General features: G+C 41.9%; 1 protein-coding gene and 1 pseudogene across 1 annotated transcript in view; one reads left to right on the forward strand and one right to left on the reverse strand.

The window, feature by feature from the left end:
* The window catches only part of PAGE4 (PAGE family member 4), a 162,079-nt gene that overhangs the window by 122,958 nt on the left and 13,551 nt on the right, over positions 1-25,570 (reverse strand). Inside the window, exon 2 of the mRNA XM_078065505.1 lies at positions 15,229-15,298. Within this exon, the coding sequence (XP_077921631.1) occupies positions 15,229-15,298 (70 nt within the window). The remainder of the gene's footprint in view (positions 1-15,228; positions 15,299-25,570) is intronic.
* On the forward strand, positions 994-1,102 carry LOC118534121 (U6 spliceosomal RNA; annotated as a pseudogene).

The following is a 25,570-nucleotide window of genomic DNA, read 5'->3' on the forward strand; positions in this document are numbered from 1 at the left end:
TTTGGTTCATTAACCTCCTATACCTGTTATCTTGTCCATTGTGTGGTTTGTCTTCTGTCCTGCTCTGTGTGCTGTGTAACAAGCCAAGTTTAATCACATGGTGAAATGTCATTGAGTTTGGAATCCTGAACCTGCTTTATAATTGTGATTAAACTTTGCTTTATGATTGAATAAAGCTGACATTGTGGAAAGACACAACTCGTGTGTGCACCTTCATAGGGTGCTCATGGCACACCTCATACCTGTTAGAATGGCTATCATAAAGACAAGAGATACCAAGTGTTGGCAAGGATGTGGCAAAAAGGGAACCCTTGTGCATTGTTAGTGGGAACTTAAATTGGTACAGCCACTGTGAAAAACAGTATGGAGGTTCCTCAGAATATTAAAAATTGAACTACTGTATGATCCAGCAATCCCACTCCCAGGTATATATCTGAAGGAAATGAAAACAGGATCTTGAAAAGATATCTGCACTTTAATGTTCATAACATTATTCATAATAACCAATATACGGAATCAATCTAAGTGCCCATCAATAGATGAATGGATAAAAAAGGTACAGTGTGTATACATACACACACACACACACACACACACACACACACAATGGTATACTGTTCAGCCATGAGAAAGAAGAAATGCCTGTCATTTGCAACAACATGGATGGACCATGAGGATATTACGCTAAGTGAGATAAATCAGACAGAGAAAAACAAGTACTATTATCTGTGATCTCACTTATATGTGGAATCTTAAAAAGCCAGGGCACCTGGGTGGCACAGTCGGTTAAGCATCTGATTTGGCTCACGTCATGATCCTGGGGGTCCTGGGATTGAGCCCTGCATCAGGCTCCCTGCTCAGTGGGGAGTCTGCTTCTCCCTCTCCCTCTGTGTGCTCTCTCTGTCTCTCAAATTAAATAAATAAATAAATAAATAAATCTAAAAAAATATACAAAATAAATTCAAATTAATTCAAATTAAAAATTAAAAAGCCGTGCTCGCTTCGGCAGCACATATACTAAAAAATTGGAACAATACAGAGAAGATTAGCATGGCCCCTGCGCGAGGATGACACGCAAATTCGTGAAGCATTCCATAAAAAAAAAATTAAAATTAAAAAGCCAAACGCATAGGAACAGAAAGTAGAATGGTAGTTACTGGGGCTGGGGGGTGGGGGAAGTGGGGAGAAGTCGGTCAAAGGGTACAAAGCTGCAGTTATGTAGGATAAATAAGTTCTGGAGATCTAATATACAGCATAGTGATTATAATCAACAATACTTGTATTATATACTTAAAATTGCCAAGAGACTGGATCTTAAATGTTGTCACCACAAAAAAATGATAATTATGTGACATGATAGAGGTGTTGGCTAATATTACAGTGGTAATGGCATTGCTATATATAAATGTATCAAATCCACACATTGTACAATTTAAACATATACAATTTATATGTCAATTATATCTCATTTGAAAAATGACTCAGTGAATATTCTTAAATATTCCTTCAAATCCCATAAAACCTAACGTTTCTGTGGGAATTCTCTTATAGAAGAAAATATAAGGACCATTTTATAATAAAAAATGTTTTTTAATAAAAAAGGGAATAAAGATGCTTGGCTGTGATGGGGATCAGGACACACTACCCCAAAATATGGTATCTTGGCATATTGAATATTTTAAGCTGAAGGAGCATGAAAAAAACAGCAGAAGCACCTTCCCTCATCCTTCTGCCCTAAAGTGGGTCATAAGGCCCTCATGTGAGAGGTGCCCTGCCTACCTCCAGAGGAAAGGAGCATCCTTATGTCTGAAGACACAGGGATGCTGAGAAGAATCTGAAAGAACAGGCCTTGTTAAGTTTCCCTCAGTTTACTACACTTACCTCATACTCCTTGTCTATCATGTTCCTCTACAACTGTCTACTCCTTATCAAACCTAGCATAAAAATACTCGGGTCTGTTAGGTCAGGCCTCATTAAAGCTCCCACAACACATAAAACATGTATCAAACAGATTTGTATGCTTTCCTCCTGTTAATCTTTGTCAGTTTAATTTTCAGGCCTACCCAGGCACCCTAAGAGGGGCAAGGAAAACTTTTTCATCCCTTATAGCTGCATCCAAAAACCTTTTGAGCAAAATTAGTGTGGGCATGTTCTAGCAGAAATGGAATTTTAGCTCCCATTTCCTGACTAAGCCATTTGTTGTGATAAGCCCTTCCTAGCTCTCGTCTTTCATGTCTCTCCCACACGCCCTGCCCCTCACCATGCTTACCTGTATCCCCATTCTTCCTCACCTTACTATCCCCCCTAGGGGCCCTCCTATATAATTTGGTCCCTCTATTCTAGCAAGTGGTTCGTGAAGATCTGGTCCTTCCTTTTGACTCACCAGAGCAAAGCTGCAGCCATTAACGTGATGAAGAAAAAGAGAGTGTGCAGAGGAAAAACTGTTCTGAGGGAAAACTTTACAAGGAGTACAGAGTTATTTTAAAAATAAAAGCCAACACAGAAATAAAATAAGTCAAATTTCTCATCTTCTTTCTCTCCCCACCCCACCTATAGAGCTCCAAGCTGTCCGAAGGTTTTCAAAAACCCCATATGAACAACTTCAGACACTACCTGGCTCAGTGAAAAGTTCTGTAGCCACAGAAACTAGAAGTAGCTAGAATCAGCACATAGGAATCCTAAAGCCATTAGGATCAAATATGCATACACGGAATCTTCATGCATTAAAGATTTAGAGAATCTGAAATTAAAACTTCTCTTTCACCCTGAAAAAGCCACTGCGTCTCCTACAGGTCGTATTTCAAGTCCAACCAATGGGTTAACCTTTTGTGACTTCCTTACTCTTCCTAAATTCCTCCTCTTTTAACTTTCCTGCTCTTAACCCTCCATTCACCTTGCCAGAAGCTCCTTATGGAGAAATATTTGCGTTTCAATGGAAAACTCTATATCGTCTATAGCCTGCCCTTCTGGGTTATCAGATCCTAGCCCTATTCATTGTCTTTGAGCTACTTTGCAATTCTTTGTAAGCTGTAGGCAGCTGATAGATATGTAAATGCTGTCCTGTTCGGTAGTAATTCTAATTAACTTCCTTCCCTCTGTGGCAAAACAATTTCTGCGGACCTTTGCAACTTGTCTCAACATTCCTTTACTTCATATAAATCTGTACAGTTTTGACTTTTCCTTGAACCAATTATAACATCCACCTGGTTCTCTCATATCATAGAAGTGACAAACACTCTCCTTGACCAAACTTTGGTCAAGCTTCCCTGAGCCCTGTTCTCAGTGAGGCCTTGATGTTGGCCCTACATCCTTGGGGGGGGGGGGCGGTGCTGCACAGCCCGCTTGTAGCAAGAATCCTAAATCATTTTAGCAAGAATCTCCCCACCCTTGATATCCCATCCTGTCCTGCTTTCAGCAAGAATCCTATTAACTCAATTTAGCAAGAATCTCCCTACCCTTTTGATGTCTCCTCTCAGTAACTTTCCATCCACTGATCCCCTCATTCTGCTCCTAGGCTCTAAGTCCCCAGCTGCCTTTGTTGCATTTGGAATTGAGCTCAGTTCTATACTGAGCTCTCTTTCTTTCCCCTAATGCAATAGTTCCTGAATAAAGTCTGTTTTACTACTTTAGCTACGGGAAGGCTCTGGTCCTCTTTAATAGGAGTAAAATTAATTCCTTAACATGTGTTGACCTTTAGATCTGTATGAGAGTCATGATTTTACCTTTCTCTGAAAATTATATTTTAACAGCCTTCTCCTGCTCTCACCAAAGCATATGAAAGAGAGATTTTGCCACCCCAAAATATGTCTTTTTGGCATAAGGATTATTTTAAGTTGAAGGCAATCAAAACCCAGCAGATTCAGGAAAAGCTCTTTACCTCCTCCTCAACTGCCTAAATTTACAATTGGATGGTGAGCCTGTACCAGGAAGAGAGCTATTACTAGAGATACCTTTTACCTAAGAAACTTATCTACATAACAAGGTTGCTCTCCAACCATCTTCTCTCACCTTCCTGTGAATGGCCTTTTTCTCCTTTGTATCCCAGATCCCTACCCTTTCCTTAGCTCAAAATGTTATATAAGCCTCAATTACCTGGCTGCCCTTTGGGTCTCATATTTTTATGGGGTTCCTATACTTATGAAATTTGTTTTTTTTCCCTGTTAATCTCTTACGTCAATTTAATTATTAATCCAGGCAAAGAACCTAGAAAGGAATAAAGGGAAATTTGTCCTTTCCTACACATATCTGTCACTTTCTCTAAAGAAAATTGATTCCACACAAATCTTTTCCAGGAAATCTTTATGAGGTGTTCCTTCAGTGTTGAATCACTTGATATGGGATGAATGTGTAATGTGTTGCTTTGTTCTTAGGAGGATTTACTATCCCAAATTAGATTGAGTTCCCAAGAATCCAGAGAGTCCTGTGTTTCTTTGATATTCCCAGACAAGTACCTTGCACAAGACTGGTGGAAATAATGTTTGTGGTGATGTCGTCCTGAGGTGTCAGTCTGACAGCCACTTCCACAAAAGTGGGAGGCAGGAAACATCCAAGCAAAGCAATAGATCTCAAAAATATCCATTAACAAAGCCCATGCTCTAAAGCTGAACCGTTTCACTGCCCTCGGGCCTCGTTCAGATTTGGAATTCCTCCCCACACACACCACTTACTAAAAGCCTGCTTGTCTAGTTCCTTCCTACGGCACATTAGAAGCAATGACCTGAAAGTGGGCTCTTAGAAACAGGCATGATGACAGAAGAGTAAGGAACAGCTGCAGTGTAACTGAGGGAAGAGATTTTGAAAAGGAGTAAATCGAATAAAATAAACCACTACGCTGCTGGTCAGTTTTTTAAAAATAGGTGTCTATAGAGGGTGCCTGGGTGGCTCAGTTGGTTAAGCGACTGCCTTTGGCTCAGGTCACAATCTTGGAGTCCCGGGATCGAGTCCCACATCGGGCTCCCTGCTTAGCAGGGAGTCTGCTTCTCCCTCTGACCCTCCTCCCTCTCCCTCTCATGCTCTCTGTCTCTCATTCTCTCTCTCGCAAATAAATAAAATCTTAAAAAAAAAAACTTTTTTTTAATTAAAAAAATAAAAATAGATGTCTATAGAAAAGAGTTTGGACCTGTGTATAACATTCTCTGCTAAATGGAGGACAAGGTATAATATAGTGTTGGTAGATATAGTTCATATATGTTAAGTATTTATATATATGGCATCCCCTCCATTTATAAGAATGCTAGATAAAGACTATACTTTCAGAGATCATTTCTACAGTTTGTTATAAGAATGCTAGATCGATTTGGTATTACTGAAAAACAAAGAATACAACCAAATGATTGTTCGGTAAATATTATCATGATATCAATGCCTGCCAATTTACTTGCATTCATTCTGATGAAGGAACACTGGTCTTCAAAAACAACAACAACAAAAAAAACAGCTGCTGAAGACCTATCTTGCAGTTAGGTACTATTGCTAGACCTCAGCCACTGATGAATGGTCTAAAAAGGTCAATGTCCCAGAGCCCCTACTTTGGGGTTCATATGACAGTAGCCCTTTTCTTCCTCGGAGCAGGCCTTATAGCAAGCTCAAAATCAGGCATTTCTAACTGGGCTAAGCTCCTCCCATGAAAGCAAACTTGCTCAAAAATCAGGGGCTCATCCTAAGACTGTTGAAAGCAGAAAGAGTTAGGGATCTCCAGAAAAAGAAAGATTAGATATAGCTTTGTGACATAAGACAAGTCATTTGGGGCCCCTAGCTGTTTTCCATGATCTATGCCCTATCTGTCCAAGCACACTTCTTGCAGAACTTCCTAGGAGGTGTCAGAATTACAAAGAAATGCAAAAGCTCAGTAGTTAAGGATTTTAAGGGAACAAAGAGAATGCAAAAACTCACAAGTCTCTAGCCTAACTATATCAGAGACAATAAATCAGTGGTTAAAACTCCCAGTGCTGTTTCAAAAAGTAAGCAAGACCTTGCATTCCCTACCTGAGAGAAGGAGCCCAAGACACCATCCAGTTTATACTGGCTCTTGGAGCATGTAAATGTGGGCATAAGATTGTGCAGGCATACTTAGAAAACATGCCTACCCTGCATCCTATGTTAATGAAGCTTGTGCTACTCCTAGGGCAGGGACTTTAACATTATAATGAAGCAGAGGTAACTGTCGGACAGGGGGAAGGGGCTTGCCCAATGTAATTTCATGAATCCTGAAAAGCTCATTCAAATTTGATAATCTTCCCCCTCAGAAGAAAAGAAATACCGGCCATCTCAAAAACTGGCGTATGTAGAATTGTTCTGGGATCATTGAGCGCAACGGTCAAGAAAGAAGTCTTGAGATGTCTTAATGGTGCAACTTAGTAAGTTTATTTAAGTAGCATGGGGACAGGACCCGTGAGCATAAAGAGCTGCACTTTTGCTGTATGAAGCTGGAGGTTTTATGCTTTGTGCTCAAAGGGGAGGGGACGTGCAGGGAGTATTAGATCATAAATGTTTTCTTCAAATTTCTACTGCTAAAACTACTTTTGCAAGATTTCTCTGGTGCTTATCATTCACTTCGATATTAACTATCGGTGAGATTTACAGGCAGTCATGAGACCCTTTAAGAATGCAGCAACCAGCACGTATTTGATCCTTATCGAAACTATGCAGCCTATAGGTCAACCTTTCAGGCTAAAAGTGAACATTTTTCTGCTTTTATTCCTCATCACAATCATGGGCATTTGTGTTGCCAAGATGGCTGCTTAATGTTCCCAGAGACCATCTCCAGACGTTTAATGTATTCTCTGTGAAATTATTCACAATGGTAAAGATAAATTGGTTCAAACTTTAAAAAAATATTGGTGAGGAAATTTTACTCCAGAAATGTGGCCAAATCTTGCCCTGTCATTATCATAACCCAGGAAAAGCTATAAAGAAAAGCAGAGCTCAGAACCCTTGCCTCAAAAACCATTTGAACGGGGCACCTGGGTGGCTCAATCAGTTAAGTGGCTGACTCTTTGGTCTCAACTCAGGTCTTGATCTCAGGGTTGTGAGTAAAAGCCCCTCATTGGGTTCCATGCTGGATGTGGAGCCTACTTAAAAAAAAAAAAAAAAATTTGAACATTTTCAAATGGGTTTTATTCAATTGCTCTATAGGGGAGAAAAATATTTTCCCTCTACCCTTCAAGATTCTTGGCGGAGGCCTCCCGGTAATACAAGACAGACTAACAAGAGAAAAACAAACAGAAGTTTAATAATATGTATACCTCACGTATACGTGGGAGATACCAAAAAAAAAACAATAAAACTCCCCCAAATGGCCCAAGTCACCAGCTTAAATACCATCTTCAGCTAACGACAAAAGGAAGATGTTGGAGGGAGAGGAGCAGTTATGGAAGGTTACCAGGAAAAGTACAGTAAGGATGTTATGCAGATTTAAGTCAGGCGTATTCTCTATTGATGAGAGTTTCTTGAAAATAAATCATCCTTCTTTTCCTGGTACAAAGAGGGAGACACCCTTACAAATGGAGATTTCCCTTACAAATGTAAATTTCCCTTACAAAAAAACTAATTCAACTCTGTTTTCAGAGATTCTCCTGTGTCTTCTTTTTCTTAAAAAAAAAAAAAAAAATCAGCTCAAAATAATTTGCATGCCAAAGAGGCCTATTTTAGGGTGCCGTATTCTGCTACCCTTCAGCCCAAATCACAAAATTTTGAACAACATTGAAGGAGAATAGAATACGCCACCCCAAAATCTGCCACTCTGGCATAAAAATTATTTTGAGCTGAAGGCAATTGAGAATCAACAGATGTAGAAAGAAGTTCTCTTAGAGCTTCCATTATCTGACTCAAAGCAGCAACTTCTGGTAAATGAGGTTTCCATAAATTCCCGCTTCAGATTTACTCCCAGAAGAGAGACCAAGAGTAAACCTACCATAAATCCCCTCTCCAGGGAAGTTTCATGGCCATGAAGAAAAGGGAAAGATCACTTGCCTCTGCATAAACAAACATCGCAAACTTTCTTAGCTCCCATTTGTTCTCCTAAAACCCATTTGTCTTTCCTAAGAAACCTATTTGTTCTACTCATAAGAGCCTTTTCCCCCCACCCTTTTCCCTACTAAGTCAGGTATATAAGCCTCCCAATTCTTTTTTTTTTTTTTTCCAAAGATTTTATTTATTTATTTGACAGAGAGAGAGCACAAGTAGGCAGAGAGAGGGGGAGAAGCAGACTCTCCACTGAGCAGGGAGCCTGACGCGGGGCTCGATCCCAGGGCCCTGGGATCATGACCTGAGTTGAAGGCAGCCGCTTAACTGACTGAGCCACCCAGGCGCCCCAAGCCTCCCAATTCTAACCACCCTTCCGAGTTACTTATCACTGAGCACTTCTGCATGTATGTACACTGTGTATGTAACAAACAAAACAAAACAAAACAAAAGAACTGGTTGGGGCACCTGGGTGGCTCTGTTGGTTAAGCAGCTGACTCTTGATTTCAGCTCAGGTCATGATCTCAATGTTGTGAGATAGAGCCCTGTGTTGGGCTCCATGCTGGGCATGGAGCCTGCTTAAGATTCTCTCTCTCTGGGGCACCCGGGTGGCTCAGTCAGTTAAGTGTCTGCCTTTGGCCCAGGTCATGATCCCAGGGTCCTGGGGTTCTTCGGGCTCCCTGCTCAGCAAGCAGTCTGCTTCTCCCTCTCCCTCTGTCCCACCCCCCTCCCCCTGTCTAAAAAATAAAAAAAAAAACCTGTGTTTTGTCTTGCTCATCTGTCTTTTGTCAGTTTAATTCACAAGCCCCACTGAACGAGCATAAAAGGGTAGAGGAGGGGCGCCTGGGTGGCTCAGTCATTAAGCGTCTGCCTTCAGCTCAGGTCATGATCCCAGGGTCCTGGGATCGAGCCCCACATCAGGTTCCCTGCTCGGTGGAAAGCCTGCTTCTCCCTCTCCCACTCCCCCTGCTTGTGTTCCCTCTCTCGCTCTGTCTCTCTCTGTCAAATAAATAAACAAAATCTTTAAAAAAAAAAAAAGGGGGTAGAAGAAAAGTTTTTCCATCCCTACAACACTTTAGTAATGGTTAGTTTTATGCTTGTATTGAAGTCTTCCCCTACTAAAAGGCTAATATTATATTGCCAAAACAAACAAACAAAAACTAATAATAGATAGATTTTGTTTTTACCACTTGGATAGTATATTCATTACTCTCCAGTGATAGGGAATCTCACTTTACAGGTGAAATACTTAAGAAACTGTGTAAGGTACATCCATTAAAATAAAAACTTCCTTGATCATATTGACCTATAAAATTTTGGCAGAACTGAATGGACTAGTGATCTTTTAAATCAAAATCATCCCAATTTCCACAAAAGTTTAATCCTTAGAGGCCGTCACATGAAATGATTCCAGGAGGACCCACGAGACTATGATGATTCCTCCTCTATCAGGCTCTACCTTATTAACATTTCAAGCTTATCAAATATTGTCAAAAACAGGGGCACCTGGATGGCTCAGTCGTTAAATGCCTGCCTTCAGCTCAGGTCATGATCCCGGGGTCCTGGGATCGAGCCCCGCGTCGGGCTCCCTCCTCAGCGGGAAGCCTGCTTCTCCCTCTCCCATTCCCCCTGCTTGTGTTCCCTCTCTCGCTATCTCTCTCTCTGTCAAATAAATAAATAAAATCTTTAAATAAAACAAATATTGTCAAAAACAACATCATATGCTCAACAGGTGCAAGCTGCATTCTCAAAGAGAATACCCCCAGATACACCCTTACATGATTTGTCTTTAGGAGACTGGGGTTGTTGGGAAGAGACACCAGTGAAATGACACCTTAGAGCTACACCGGAAAGGACCATTTGAGGTCCTTTTAACTACAAGCACTGCATTTAAACTCCAGGGCATGCACTCATGAGTACACGAAAGGCAGTGTCAGTGATACCATAAACAATACGTTTGTGCCTCTTCAGTGTGCATCCCTGGGATGTTCTTTTGGTGTAATCAGATGGATTTCCTATGCGTGCCATATTAAAATATGCCTACACTTTGAGTATACTCATTCAGCCTTTCCAGGCATTCAAAACTGAACTTCCCTGTGCTCTCGTTTTATTACTATTTTGATGTATTCCCTTACCAGGAGGTATCCAAGACATTATTTCACTGATTAGGGCAAGGATTTATGCTCTGGCTAGGAGTTCCTGAACTAGATCATGTTATCCATAATTTATATCAGATTCTGGCTCAAACAGCAAAAGAAATAGCTCAAGCATTAGAAGTATAACAGATGAGCATAAATTTATCAGATAGACGTTTTATTTGCTCACCAGCCAAAGTGGAGTCTGGGCAATGGGTAACACATCTTATTGCACCCAATAAATACCTTAGGAGAAGTGGTACAATCAATTAACTTAAAAGCTGCTTGCTTAACTAATATTGACCAAACTCATCCTTGTGAATTGCTCTCCAGGTTGGGCTTAGGCAAACTAAGAAATTGGACATGCAGTGGATTTCAACATTCCTTAGTGTGATTGTCCTTAGGCTTTTTGCTCTCCTTCGCCATCTAATGTCCAGGTTCTTAAATGTTGCTGCATAACCATGATCCCAAAGCAACAGTTAACTCATGAGCAGCATCAGAAGGAACCAGCAGCCCTCATAGTCCACATGGCTGAGTGCTGAGTGACTGAGAGGGGTAGGTGAAAAATTCTGGGAAAGTTGCTGGTATAGGGTTAGCAGAGCTGAGATGGAGAAGACAGTGACAGATGTAGCACAGACATAGCCTGTCACACCTTGCTCGGAATTAAATTCCCAAGGTCCTCTGGGAATCCATAAACATCTACATTGGTTTCCCCCCCGAGGACCCAGTCTGCTGACCAAGGGCAGAACACCCCCAACCGACCTTTTGCTGGTTGCCAGCTTACCCCACAAGAGGAAAACAATGTTCACCATTTCCAAATACGGCTGTTGTTTTCCTTCTTTCCTCTCTCATCTTTCTTATAGATAAATCCATAGTTAGATAAAATCAATCTGTTATTAGAGTTTTGTGTTCAAGCAAATCAGTGCGATAATAATTTACAATATGTCTTTGGGTTATTCTTTCATTACCAGGTGGACTGGGAAGATCCCCAGGCCCTGAGGCCTCCACCCAGCCCATCCCTGGACGTCACCAAAGGCTTTCTTCTTGCTAGAAAGAATTCAAGGAAAGATCAGACACAGTGGTTGAGCAGTGCAAGTGGGAAAGCTTATTAAAGAGAGTACACTCTTAAGATGTGAGAGCAGGTGAGCTTCAGGGGGAAGCTGAGCTCCCTGAGGTTTTGGGTCTCTATCTTGTATTTACAGTTGTTAACGAGGGGTGGATTATTTATTACTTGGGGATGGGATTTCTTGGAAGCAGGTTTCATGCCTTTTCTCCCTTACTTGGTCAGGTTGTCTGGCTTTCTTTGTCATGGGCCTGTCTGGTTTGATCCAGCTTCTTGTGGTGGTGTTTTTGGAATGCTGCCAGGGCAGGTCTCTAACTTTCCCAGAGCAGGCATGATTCCCCGTTTTCTGGCCTTCAGGCATCCTGTTAAAACCTAACTAACTGGGGTGCCTGGGTAGCTCAGTCATTTGAGTGTCTGACTCTTGGTTTCGGGTCAGGTCATGATGTCAGGGTCGTGAGATCGAGCCCTGCATCTGGCTCTGTGCTCGGTGTGGAGTCTGTTTGAGATTCTCTCCATCTCCCTCTCCCTTTCCCCACTCTCTCTCTCTCTAATAAATAAATAAATAAAATTAGAGAGAGAGAGAGCACAAGTGGAGGGGGGGAAGAGCAGAGGGAGAGGGACAAGCAGACTCCCCACTCAGCAGGGGAGCCTAATTCAGACGCTTAACCAACTGAGCCACTCAGGTGCTCCACCAGGGGTTTTTATAACAAAACACCACTGTCCTTCCCTATCTCAAACCATCCCTCTCCTACACCATGCCCTGGCCACCTGGTTCCCTTCCCTTCATAGAGGCAACCAATGTTCTTGGTGTCTTGTATCTCCTTCTAGAGGTATCCTAGATGTGTATAAACACAAACACATCTTTACATAAAGTTTGCATAATACTCTGAATCTTGCTTATGTCACTTCACAATATACCTTGGAGATTTTTTTTCAGTGTCAGTGTAATAAATAAATAAAATCTTTTATTTTTTTTAATTTTTTTAAGGATTTTATTTATTTGACAGAGAGAGACAACAAGAGAGGGAACACAAGCAGGGGGAGCGTGAGAAGGAGAAGCAGGTTTCCCGCCGAGCAGGGAGCCCGATATCGGGCTCGATCCCAGGACCCAGGGATCATGACCTGAGCCGAAGGCAGACGCTTAACGACTGAGCCACTCAGGCGCCCCAAATAAAATCTTTTTTAAAAAACCTAACTAACTGCTTACTCTAACACTTTGACACATGCTAACCTAACCTCTATGGGCCTCAGCTTCCTTATCTTGAAAAACGGAAATGTACAATACACACCTAGAGAAAATTAAGAGAGATCACAAAAGTGCCAGTGCCCAGCACTGCATCCTGCACATTTGCAGAAAAGCTGCCTTCCCAGGTAAAGTTGATGATGAAGGTGCTCTAATCAGGCACTCTAGAAGTGTTACAGGAACACCTGGGTGGCTCAGTCGGTTAAGCATCTGCCTTCGGCTCAGGTCATGATCCCAGGGTCCTAAGATCGAGTCCCACATTGGGCTCCTTGCTCAGCAGGAAGCCTGCTTCTCCCTCTGCCTGCCGCTCTCCCTGCTTGTGCTCTCTCTCTCTTGCTTGCTCGCTCGCTTGCTCACTCTCTGGCAAATAAATAAAATCTTCAAAAAAAAAAAAAAAGTGTTGGGACGCCTGGGTGGCTCAGTCGGTTAAGCGGCTGCCTTCAGCCCAGGTCATGATCCCAGGGTCCTGGGATCGAGTCCCACATCGGGCTCCTTGCTCAGCAGGGAGCCTGCTTCTCCCTCTCTCTCCCTCTGCTTGTGCTCTTTCTGTCAAATAAATAAAATCTTTAACAAAAAATAAAAAATAAAAAGTGTTACAGGTAGAAAGGAGCTTACATGAAATGCTTGGTGGAATCCTCATCAATCAATTAACCATTGTGTGTGTTAAGCTCCCTGCTCTGGGAAAGATACAGAAGGATAGACAAGATCCCTTCCTTTAAGGAAACAGTGTGAGTTGTGCAGATAAAATACACATATGAACCAATACTTCAAGAATATGGCCACGGTGGGGGATGCCTGCGTGGCTCAGTCAGTTAAGTGTCTGCCTTCAGCTCAGGTCATGATCCCGGGGTCCTGGAATTGAGCCCCGCAAGGGTGCTCAGTGGGGAGCCTGCTTCTCCCTCTCCCTCTGCCGCTCCCCCTGCTTGTGCTCTCTCACTCTCTCTCTGTCAAATAAATAAATAAAATCTTTTAAAATAAGAAAAAAAAGAATATGGTCATGGTGGAGCTTAATAATATGAATAAACTGTGGGAAGGCAAAGGAGGGTGAGGGTGCTTAATGCAAGAAGGTATGAAGGTGTGGAGGAACAGAATCAGACTGACCTGGTAATCAGAACCTTCCATCTTAGCTCCTTCTGGTGCCCAGTAGAGTTCCTCAACATGATGTGTTACAGGTCAATACCCTAGATTGAAACCTTGAGTGATAGAAACTCTTTGTGCCTCACTTTCCTCACCCGTAAAATAAGAATTACAATACCTATTCCAGAGAGTTGTGTGCTTTAATTGTAATATTTGGTGAAAAGCACTTAGCAAATATAAAGCAGGAAATTTATAGTAGTTGCTATTGTGATTTCAGTTCTCTATCATTGACATTGCCTTTTTTTTAAAGATTTACTTATTTTTATTTTAGAGAGAGAGGAGAGAGGGGTGGGGGAGGCACAGAGGGGGAGAGAGAGAGAGAATCTCAAGCCTCGCCAAGCACAGAACCCGACTCAGGGCTCAATCCCATGATCCTGAGATCAGACCTGAGCCGAAACGAAGAGTCAGACACTTAACCGACTGGGCAACCCAGGCGCCCCTGACATTTCCTTTCTCTTCTTCACTCTCTTGCATCCCCTCTTGCAACCAAGTTGCAAAACACCCACTTTGCTCCCCCTTTCATAAACATTCCTTGCTCTTCCTGGCTTCTATTTTTGTTTACTCTGAATGTACCCTATCTCCCTCTCCCCACCCCACCCCCACCCCCAAACACACGCAGAACTCATCCTTCACTGCCTTGCTTAACTTTCAAGGTCTGGATTAAATCAGGACAGTATTTCCAGCATGTTTTTACCTTTATATAGCACTCTTCGTGGACAGCACTGTGTCCTAATGGCTTTTGTAGGCAAAAACCTCTAATTGGCTTATGAGGCAAGCATACTATTTTATTAGCCTTTGAGTTCCCTGGGGCCAGCCAAAACAAGGCACAGAGTCATCTAGCTAGATCCCCAAAGTCAGAAAGTCTTGATTTGGTTTCTCTAGGATAAAGGCCAAGCAGCTCCCCCTGCCATTAGAGTCCACTTGGCTTCTGCATTGCGTGGGTAGGTCCATAAGAGGAACTGATTTAGGAATGAGAACCAGTCATCTGACAATCTGTGTCCATCATGGGTCCTTCAGCATTCTGAACAATAGACGTTTGTGGGGACTGAAACCCCCGACAAGAGGAATTCATAATTCCTGGATTATATGTGCTCTGCTGGGGACGTGCACACATGCACGTGTGTGTAAGTTTCAGTGCCACGAATCTTGTACTGGGCGGCTCCCTGCATGTTTTTCAAAGTTTTTAAAACCTGCACTGACCAGAGCATAGTCAGCTTTATCCTGGGCCAATGTAAGAGATCTTTCATTGTGTGGGAATGTATGGAGTTATTTTTTTAATAAAAGCCAAGTGTTCTCTGTCGACGAATTCCTGAATCTCACAGTGAAATATTGCCTGTGTCAGGTTTGATTTATTGTTTCTTTAAACATCACACCTACCTTCGCATGTTTATTATATATATATCTTTCATTAAAGATATTCTGCTTATCTTTTTCAGGCTCACCTCCTTAAAGGTGAAGAAGGGCTCAGACGGGGGGGGGCCCCCAGCACCCCCTGTAGTGTCCCTTTCCTCTCTGCTGAGCCCTGTCAGCTGCCGCCCTTCCACTGGCAAGCCAACTATCCCCTTCCAGCGTTTGCTATGGAGATTATGAACACGTATATTAAATCTAATAACTTCGGTTACCAGGCAGCAGTGGTGGTGAACGGCTTATCGTGTTGACAAATGTGCTTCATGAAGAGCCACCCTTACCTTGGGCACTGGGAAAGATAAACAGGATAATCCAAAAGACTCCTATGCAGTCACAGGAACCTGGAGCCATCTGGTCGGGACAAAAATAAATCCGTGATGAAAGCTGCGTGAACCCCTAGGGACTTGGGCAACTGAATTGACATGACTCGCCATTGAAGAGCACAGGGAGACTGGCAGCAGGGACCGGGGAAACAACTAATTAACGCACATGGAGCAAAGGACTTTTAGAATAAAATGCCTTGCATTGTCTGGGACTAAAACCCAGACAGTAACTTGAAAGTCTCCCAGCTTGATAGAGGCAAATGAAAGCACGAACTGATTGGAGGCAAAGCTCTTTTCTGGTACAGAAACACAACACAACACAACATAACAGAAACTAGAAATGTCATTTAATTGGCATTTAGCAAACCAGAGGGCTCAGCCGAGCAGAATTATTCAGCTGCCTTGTGTCAAGATACTCCTCTCTGAGAATTCTGTGTGGAGTTACATTTTTACATATGCTTAGTGTTCTAGATTTAGCAAATCACAATGATGCAATATTTGGGACATAGTCATACTAAAAATTGTTTGTTGTTTATCTGAAATTTGAATTTCACAGGGCATCCTATATTTTATCTGGCAATCCCACTGTGAAAATCAACGAAAACCACCCAAATGAGAACCAAAAAAGAAAAAAAAAGGGATTTATTCAGCGCTTGCTGTAGCAACGGAGTCCGCCATCATCAGTTATGTTTGGCAGAGATTCAAAGGAAGGCAGGGGAGTGGGAAAGTTTATAGTGAAAAAAAGGAAAGACTTCAGGTATGCCCTGTGAAAATAAATGAAGACAAGCCAAATGAGAAAAGCAAAGGCCATTTATTCTGAGCTTCTGAGAGCAAGGGTATCAGACACTGTCACTTGCCTTTTGGCACAGACTCAAAGGCAGACAGAGAGGGTAAGGCTTTTTGTAAAAAAAAAAAAAGAGAGAGAGAGAGAGAGAGAGAGAAGGCTTCAGGTGTGCCCTGACTGGAGGCCACTGGCATGTAGGCAGATTAACTAGAAGCAGGGCATCCTAGGTGATTGGTTAGGGGTGCATACTTAGCTTTCTCCCATTGGTCCTAATTTGGAAGCAGGACAATGAAGGAAGCTTGTCAGTTATTAATCAAGTCCTGGCCATTTGGGGCTGGTTGTTACAGAAGTTATTGTTTCGTTTCCTGGATTGTCACTAGAGATAGCAATCTGACTTCCTGCAAGTATGATTTACAGCAGGCTGGCTTCCTGGGTTGTTTATTGTTGATATGGGTTTGGTTTCCTGGGCAGGTTGCTGCAGGTTGTAGGGCAAAGTTCTATTTTTTAAAAAAGATTTTATTTATTTACTCATGAGAGAGAGAGAATGGCAGAGGGAGAAGCAGGCTCCTGGCAGAGCCGGGAGCCCGATGTGGGACTCAATCCCAGGGCCCCGGGATCATGACCTGAGCCGAAGGAAGACGCTTAACGACTGAGCCACCCAGGCGCCCCCAAAGTTCTATTTTTATATGTGGTCTGGTCACTGTCCATTTGCATATGCAGTCTCTCGGGTCTGATTGGAGGTTGTTGGCAGGAAAAGCTAGAAGTGGCCTGTGGGGTGCCTGGCTGCCACAGTCTGTTAAGCATCTGACTCTTGGTTCCAGCCCACATCGTGATCTCAGGGTCCTGAGATTGAGTCCCACACTGGGCTCCATGCTCAGAGCAGAGTCTGCTTAGGACTCTCTCTTGCTGCCCCTCCCCCCCCAAAAAAATTAATTAATTTTTTAAAAAGCTGGAGGTGGGCTACTAAGAAGCAGGGCATCCTATGTGACTGGTTTGGGAAGCCGATTTGGCTTTCTCTGGTGAGTGCTGAGTTGAAAGCTGGAGCCAACAACAGGGAAGCTGACAGTTGTTGAATTCCTGATGGTTTGGCACCAATTGCAGCAGAGGTTGTGGTCTGACCTGCCCAGCAGGCTGCCACAGAGATGGTAATTTGGCAAAGGACCTGCATAGACATTTCTCTAAAGAAGATATACAAATGACCAGCAAGCACATGAAGAGATGCCCACCATCCTCAGAAATCAGGGAAAATGCATATCAAAACCACAATGAGATACCACTTCACACCCGCTAGGATGGCAATAATTTAAAAGACAGATAACAACAAGGTGTTGACAAAGAGGTAGAGAAATGGGAACCCTCATAAATTGCTGGTGGGACTGTACAATGGCCCAGCTGCAGTAGAAAACAGTTCAGCAGCTCCTCAAAAAGTTAAACAAAGAACTGTCATAGAACCGAGCATCCCACTCTTTGGTATATACCCGAGAGAAATGAAAACGTATGTCCACACAAAAGATCTGTACATGAATGTTCACAGCAGCATGATTCACAGTCACCCAAAATGGAAATAACCTAACTGTCCATCAGCTGATGAATGGATACACAAAATGTGGCGTATCGATACAATGGAATATTATTCAGCCATAATAAAGAACTAATACATGGTACAACATGGTTGAACCTTGAAAACATTATGCAAAGTGGAGGAAGGCAGACACAAAAGGCTACACATTGTACAATCCCATTGAAATGAAATGGTCAACATAAGCAAATCCATAGAGACAGAAAATATGTTAGCGGTTCCCAGGGCCTGGGAGGAGGGGATAATGGGGAATGACTGCTAATGGGTACAGGGTTTCTTTGGAAGATGATGAAAATGTTCTAGAATTAGTAGTGATGGTTGCACATCTCTGTGAACATACTAAAAAACGCTGAATTGTACAGTTTTAAAAATGCTATGATTCCCTTTAGAGGCACATTTTGTAGTTACCTCTTGGAATGAGAGAGGTATGTCTTTTAAATTTTGCAGCTTTCCTGAATGATACTTTCTAAGGCTTTTAAAAATGCAATGTCTTTTTTTTAAGATTTTATTTATTTATTTGAGAGAGCACAAGCAGGGGGAGCAGCGGGCAGAGGGAGAGGGAGAAGCAGGCCCCCCAGCTGAGCAACATGGGGCTCCACCCCAGGACCCCAGGATCATGACCTGAGCCGAAGGCAGATGCTTAACCAACTGAGCCACCAAGGTGCCCCAAAAATGCAATGTCTTGCTCTACTCTTACCCATCCCTGATTCTCATTCCCCAGAGGCAACCACATTCAACCCTTGTAACTCTTTCCTTAAATTATTTACCTCTATTTATCAGTGCTATTATTATACAGATATTTCTTATTTATTTTCAATTTTATCTATTATAAGTTGACTTCCTACTAGAGAAGATAAAGATCTACCTCTCTTCTCCCAGCATTTTGCACACATAGTTTGCCTTCCTCCCATCTTCCCAGCAGATTTATATCATGGTTTGGGGTTAAAGCAATATTCAGTGTTAACATATTTATGACCATGTAAATATAATAAAATGGCAAACTTAAGCCCTAACATATCAATAATTACCTTAAATTTAAATAGTTTAAATATACCAATTAGAGAGATTAGCAGAGTAGATAAAAAATTAATCAAATCATATACTGTCTATAAGAAACCCACTTCAGGGGCGCCCGGGTGGCTCAGTCGTTAAGCGTCTGCCTTCGGCGCAGGTCATGATCCCAGGGTCCTGGGATTGAGCCCCACGTCGGGCTCCCTGCTCAGTGGGAAGCCTGCTTCTACCTCTCCCACTCCCCCTGCTTGTGTTCCCTCTCTCGCTGTCTCTCTCTCTCTCTCTCTGTCAAATAAATAAATAAAATCTTTAAAAAAAAAAAAAGAAACCCACTTCAAATACAACCACATACGTAGGTGAAAAGTAAAAGGATGGAAAAATGAATATAATGTAAACATTAATTTTTTTTTTAAAGATTTTATTTATTTATTTGAGAGAGCATGAGAGGGGAGACAGTCAGAGGGTGAAGCAGACTCCCCGCTGAGCAGGGAGCCCGATGTGGGACTCGATCCCGGGACTCCAGGATCATGACCTGAGCCGAAGGCAGTCGCTTAACCAACTGAGCCACCCAGGCGCCCCATATAATGTAAACATTAATTTTTTAAAAAAGCAGGAGTGACCATATTAATATTAAAGTAGACTTCAGAGCAAAGAAAATTACTAGAAACAAAGGACATTACATAATAATAAAAGGACCAGTTCACTAAGAAGATATATTGAAGCAGAAAAAGCATCTGCAAAATCCAACATGCATTCATGATTTTTTTAAAAAGCTCAGCAAACTAGGAATAGAGAGAAATTTCCTTGACTTGATAAAGAGTAAGTTACAAAAAACTTGCAGTTAATATTATACTTAATGGGGAAAGACTGAATGCTTCTCCCTTAAGATGAGGAACAAAGCAAGGATGTATGTATCCCATCACTCTTTTTTTTTTTTAAGATTTTATTTATTTGTCAGAGAGACAGAGAGAGCACCTGCACAAGCAGGGGGAGTAGCAGGCAGAGGGAGAAGCAGGCCCCCCACTGAGCAAGGAGCCCAACTCAGGACTCGACCCCAGGACCTTGGGATCATGACCTGAGCCGAAGGCAGACGCTTAACCGTCTGAGCTACACAGGCATCCCTATCATTCTTATTCAATGTTCTACTGAAAGTTCTAACCAGTGGAATAAGACAAAAAGGTAAAAGAAAAAACAGAATAAACTTTTAAATGCAGATTTTTTTTAAAAGAAGAAATAAAACCAAACCTATTTGTAAATGTCTGTATAAGAAATCCCAAGGAATCTACCAAAAAAAAAAAAAAAAAAAACCCTCCTAAAACCTCCTCCTAGAACTAATAGGTGAGTCTGGCAAGGTTTCAGAATACAAAGTCAACACTCAAAAACCAATTGCATGTATATATATATTAACAACAAACTTGTGGAAACCAAACTTTAAAACACAGTACCACTTATGATTGTGCCAAAGAAAATGAAATACTTAGATATACAGTTGACCCTTGAACAATGCAGGGGTTGGGGTGCTGACCCCTGTGCAGTCGAAAATCTGTGTATAACTTTTGACTCCCCAAAAATGTAACTACTAATAGCCTACTGTTGACCCGAAGCCTTACAATAACACAAACAGTCCATTAACACATATTTTGTATGTTATGTGTACCATATACTGTATTCTTACAACAAAGTAAGCTTGAGAAAAGAAAATGTTATTAAACAAATCATAAGGAAGAGAAAATACATTTACAGTACTGTACTGTAAAAAATCCAAATATAGGGCGCCTGGGTGGCTCAGTCGTTAAGCGTCTGCCTTCGGCTCAGGTCATGATCCCAGGGTCCTGGGATCGAGCCCCACATCGGGCTCCCTGCTCTGCGGGAGGCCTGCTTCTCCCTCTCCCACTCCCCCGCTTGTGTTCCTGCTCTCGCTGTGTCTCTCTCTGTCAAATAAATAAATAAAATCTTTAAAAAAAAAAAAATCCAAATATAAGTAGACCCATGCAGTTCCAACCCATGTTGTTCAAGGCACAACCATAACATCTAAAAGCATGTACAGGATCTGTATGCTGAAATTACAAAATGCTGATGAAAGAAATCAAAGACCTAAATAAATGGAGAAATATATCATGTTTATAGATTGAAAGACTCAAAATAATGGAGATGTCAATTCTCTCCAAATCTATAGGTTTAATCCATTTCCTATCTAGGTGTTTTGTAGACATAGACAAGCTTATTCTAAAATTTACATGGAGGGGTGCCCAAAGTCAGTTAAGTGTCTGCCTTCGGCTCAGGTCATGGTCCCGGGAGTCCCAGGATCAAGCCCCGTGGAGGGCTCCCTGCTCAGTGGGGAGTCTGCTTCTCCCTCTCCTTCTGTCCCTCCCCCCACTCATGCTCCCATGCTCTCTCTCTCTCTCTCAAATAAATAAAATCTTAAAAGTAAAATAAAATAAAATATATATGGAAAGGCACAAACCCTAAAATAGCAATATTAAATTTTAAGTAAAACATACTTGATTTTTTTAAAGATTTTATCCATTTGCCAGAGAGATAGAGAGCGAGAGAGCGTGACAGTACAAACAGGAGTAACAGCAGACACAGGGAGAAGCAGGCTCCCTGCCGAGCAAGAAGCCTGATGCAGGACTCAATCCTAGGACCCTGGGATCACGACCCAAGCCGAAGGCAGACGCTTAACAATGGAGTCACCCAGGCATCCCAAAACATGCTTGATTTTTTATTTAAATTTAGTTTTAAGCTAATTTTTTAAATATTTAATTAAACATAAAACAATTTTAAAAAATAAATAAATAAAAATAAAACAATTTTTTTTTATTTTTTTTTTTAAAGATTTTATTTATTTATTTGAGAGAGCGAGAATGAGAGAGAGAGAGAGCGTATGAGAGGGAGGAGGGTGAGAGGGAGAAGCAGACTCCCTGCTGAGCAGGAAGCCCGATGCGGGACTCGATCCTGGGACTCCAGGATCATGACCTGAGCCGAAGGCAGTCGCTTAACCAACTGAGCCACCCAGGCACCCAAAACAATTTTTTTTAAAAGAATAAGTTGGGAGGGATCACTCTACCTGATGGCTTACTACATAAGCTATAGTAATCAAGGTAATGATTGTATTAACAGAGATAACAGATATAGTCAATGGAACAGAATAAAAAACCCATAAATAGACCCACACAAATAACACCCAACTGGTTTTTGACAAAGATGCAAAAACAATCAATGGAGGAATGATAGCCTTTTCAACAAATGGTGCTGGAGCAACTGGATATCTATAAGCAAAAAAATGAACCTTAACCTAAACCTCCAACCTTGTACAATGAACTGAAAATGGATCATGGAGTTAATGTAACATGTAAAACTGTTTTAGAAACAAACTTTTAGAATCAAAACATTAGGAAAAAAATCTTTGGGACCTAGGACTCAATAAAGAGTTCTTAGACTTGACACCAAAAGCACAATCCTTAAAAGGAAAAACTGATGAATTGGACTTTATAAAAATTAAAAACATTTGTTCCATTGAAAGGCTCTGTTAAAAAGATGAAAAGACACGTTGCAGACCGGGAGAAAATATTTGCCAGCCCCATATCCAACAAAGGCCTTATATCTAGTATATATAAAAAAACTCTCAGAGCACAACAATAGAAAAGCAAACAATCCAACTAGAAATGGCAAAAGACATGAACATGCATTTCATCAAAAAGGAAATATAGATGGCAAATAAGTATCTGAAAAAATGTTCAACATCACCGGCCATTAGAGAAATGTAAATTAAGACCACAATGTGGTATCACTAGGCACCTGTTAGTATAGATGAAATAAAAAATAGTGAAAAATACCAAATGCTGGTGAGGACACAGAGAAACTGGATCTCCTTACATTGCTGGTGTGAAGAAGAGTTGGTGGTAGAGCGAATACAAAGAGGTAACATGAGGGGGTTCTTTTGTGGTGATGGACCAGTTCTGGATCTTGATTGTGATAGTGGCATAAAACTACACACACACACACACACACACACACACACACACACACACACACATAAATGCAGGGCTTTTTTAATGGTAAAAACTGAATGAGGTCTATATTCTAATTAACAGTAATATACCAATGTCAGTTTCCTAGTTTTGATAGTATACTATAGCTATGTAAGATGTCACCATTGGGAGAAGCTGGGTGAAGCTGAGGTTGTACTATTTTCGCAATTTCCTCCAAGTCTATACTTATTTCAAAATAAAAAAAATTTTAAGAAATCTACCACCCCCCAAAAAGTCTGCCCCTTCTGACTATCAGGCTGGGCCTCCTGTGACCTAAGCTGGCCAGTCAGCATCAACCTCCCTCTTAGGCACAGTATTTGGATAAAGGGAGGTCACGTTACACAAATCAGCCAATCAGCGTCCTCCTTGGGACCTTTCTTGCCTACCAAGGAAGATATAACATAGGGGAGCCCTGACAATGCAATTTGAGCCCCTAGATCCAGCTGTGCCTCAAAGCATAGAACACTGCATTTCCCAACTGTGCAAGCCAATAAATTCCTCTAAAAACATCAGTGTATGATAGGGAGAATCCAAAAGGCCAGCAGTCATAATAATTACTAACTACAGTTTTTGCCTTGTTTCTGTTTCCTTCTATCCAAGTCACTCTGAGTCTTTGAAAACATAGCGTAGGAATTGAGCCACATCCATTAAAGAGTAAGAGATGGAAATAATGATGATGGTGCAGTTAGCATCAATGTAATGTTTTGAGCGTAGAAATTTTCTGTGAATGCCTGAAATTATACCGTAAAGAAATCTACCTACCCTGAGCAGATAATGGCCCTTCTGCCAATGAAATTCATTTCTGGGGGCGCCTCTGCCTGCTGCTCCCCATGCTTGTGCTCTCTCTCTCTCTGTCACTCTTAAAGATTTTATTTATTTATTTGACAGAGAGAGACACAGCGAGAGAGGGAACACAAGCAGGGGAAGTGAGAGAGGGAGAAGCAGGCTTCCCGCTGAGCAGGGAGCCCGATGAGGGGCTCGATCCCAGGACCCTGAGATCATGACCTGAGCCGAAGGCAGACGCTTAACGACTGAGCCACCCAGACGCCTCTAAATAAATAAAATCTTTAAAAAACAGAAATTCATTTCTGCTTAAGTTGAATGCAATAAGCACAAAACACAAGGAAGCAGATGGAAGATCATAGTCAGAAGTTAAGTCAACTTTCCTATGTGTCAAGGAAGAGAATTTTAGAGAAATATAAACCAGATCTGAATCAAGTAAAAGGTGTCTAGCTAGCGAAAAATATCCATATGGAAGATTATTATCTTGTGACAACAGGGCAGCCTCAGTTGCCTAGGTGACTCCCACAGGAAGATGCTAGCCATGTGGCTTTCTTTATAACCTGGCAGGATAGGCTATTATCTCCAGGGTCTGACATCAGGAGCTCCAGATAAATGGGCCCTTGTTTGCCATCTTCCAGGGCATGGCACCAGAAGTTCAATTAAGACAAGCCAGAGCCTAGAAGTAGACTCACCTAATCCTTCTCACAAGGGAGCTGGCTCACCTTCAGATGTGGTGGCCGGATGAATATAATGCCCAGGAGCTGTGGGAGCAAATGGTAGAGGGCAGTCCAAGTCACTAGTTAGGTGAGTTGGGTGAGGTGGGAGAGGAAGCTCCAATTTGAAGTGCCAAGAATTCTAGCTAGCTCTCAGGGCACAGTGGCAGAGTATCAAGGAGCAGACTATATATGAATGTGATTCTTGGAAGTCTAAGCAGGTTGTCAGTCAGCCTTGGGGGCATCTTACAACCGGGGGTTAGACGATGGGTACTGGACTGGCTATGGAAGCCAAAACTTGATGCCATGGTAGTCAGTTGGGGAAAGGTATTAGGGCATACTGGAAAGAGTTAAGCACAGAGCTCTAATCTGAGATCATCCAGGGGAGGGGACATATCATCGTGGTAGATACCCAGGCTAAAGAAACAAGACAGAAGCCCAGTTCTGTGAAATGGGCTATAAAGACCCAGAAATCAATTTAAAAGCAAGCAGAGCCCAACACTGAGCCCCAGAATGTTAAAACAGAGCTCCCAAAATTTCCACTGAGAACAAATGGCATTTGTAGAGAATGAGCCAAGATTTAGCCTCTAGGTGGAAATTGAGGGGCCCCTTTAGGGGAAAAAAGGGATAACAGGGACTGGGAACCCAGCTAGAAACGTCATGCTTATCCTGAAACCTCCCTTAGTTCTATGTATGCCACTATTAGAGCTGGATTTTGATTTTAGCAAAGGGCTATTCTATTCCTTCTAAGAAAATTTTCTATTAGTAGATGTATCCTAATTTAAATGGTTATTGGCTATTTATACCTTAGTATGAATTTGCTTACATTTTTCCTTCCTGAGAGCAGGTTTTGATGGAAATTGGAAGTTATTCATATAGCAGAGTCTTACTGAGAGGCTATGAGCCAGGCACTGTGCTATGCACAAGGGATGCAAAGATGAGGCAAAGCACATGCGCTTCATCTCTGAAGAACTTTACAACCTTCTATATTAAAGGTGGGAAGGAAGCCACGAAAGGGAAAAAATATGTGCAGGAGGAAAGTTGGGTTGATTATAAACAAATATTTTCTTATTTTCCAGGGTTTCCAAATATGACTCATTTCTCCGTGGAAATCCCACAAATGATCCTTGCCATTTATCCATGGGCCTTATAGCCCAACATCCCTAATTCTTCAAATAGCATCAGGGCTTCTTGGTCCATGCTTAGAGTCAGGAGTAGAGATGCTGGGAAGATCATTTTGTTCCACATACTTGGGTTTATTGACAAGGAAAACCCGGTCCAAAGAGATAAAGCAACCAGAAGAAATCATGAAGGGAGTTCATGACGAAGTTCACAGATTCCCCAAACCCTCTCATCAGAACCTTCTCAACTGCATAATAGCATCTCCTAACAATAGGCC

Source organism: Halichoerus grypus, chromosome X, assembly GCF_964656455.1.
Source record: "Halichoerus grypus chromosome X, mHalGry1.hap1.1, whole genome shotgun sequence".
NCBI classification, from domain to species: Eukaryota; Metazoa; Chordata; class Mammalia; order Carnivora; family Phocidae; genus Halichoerus; species Halichoerus grypus.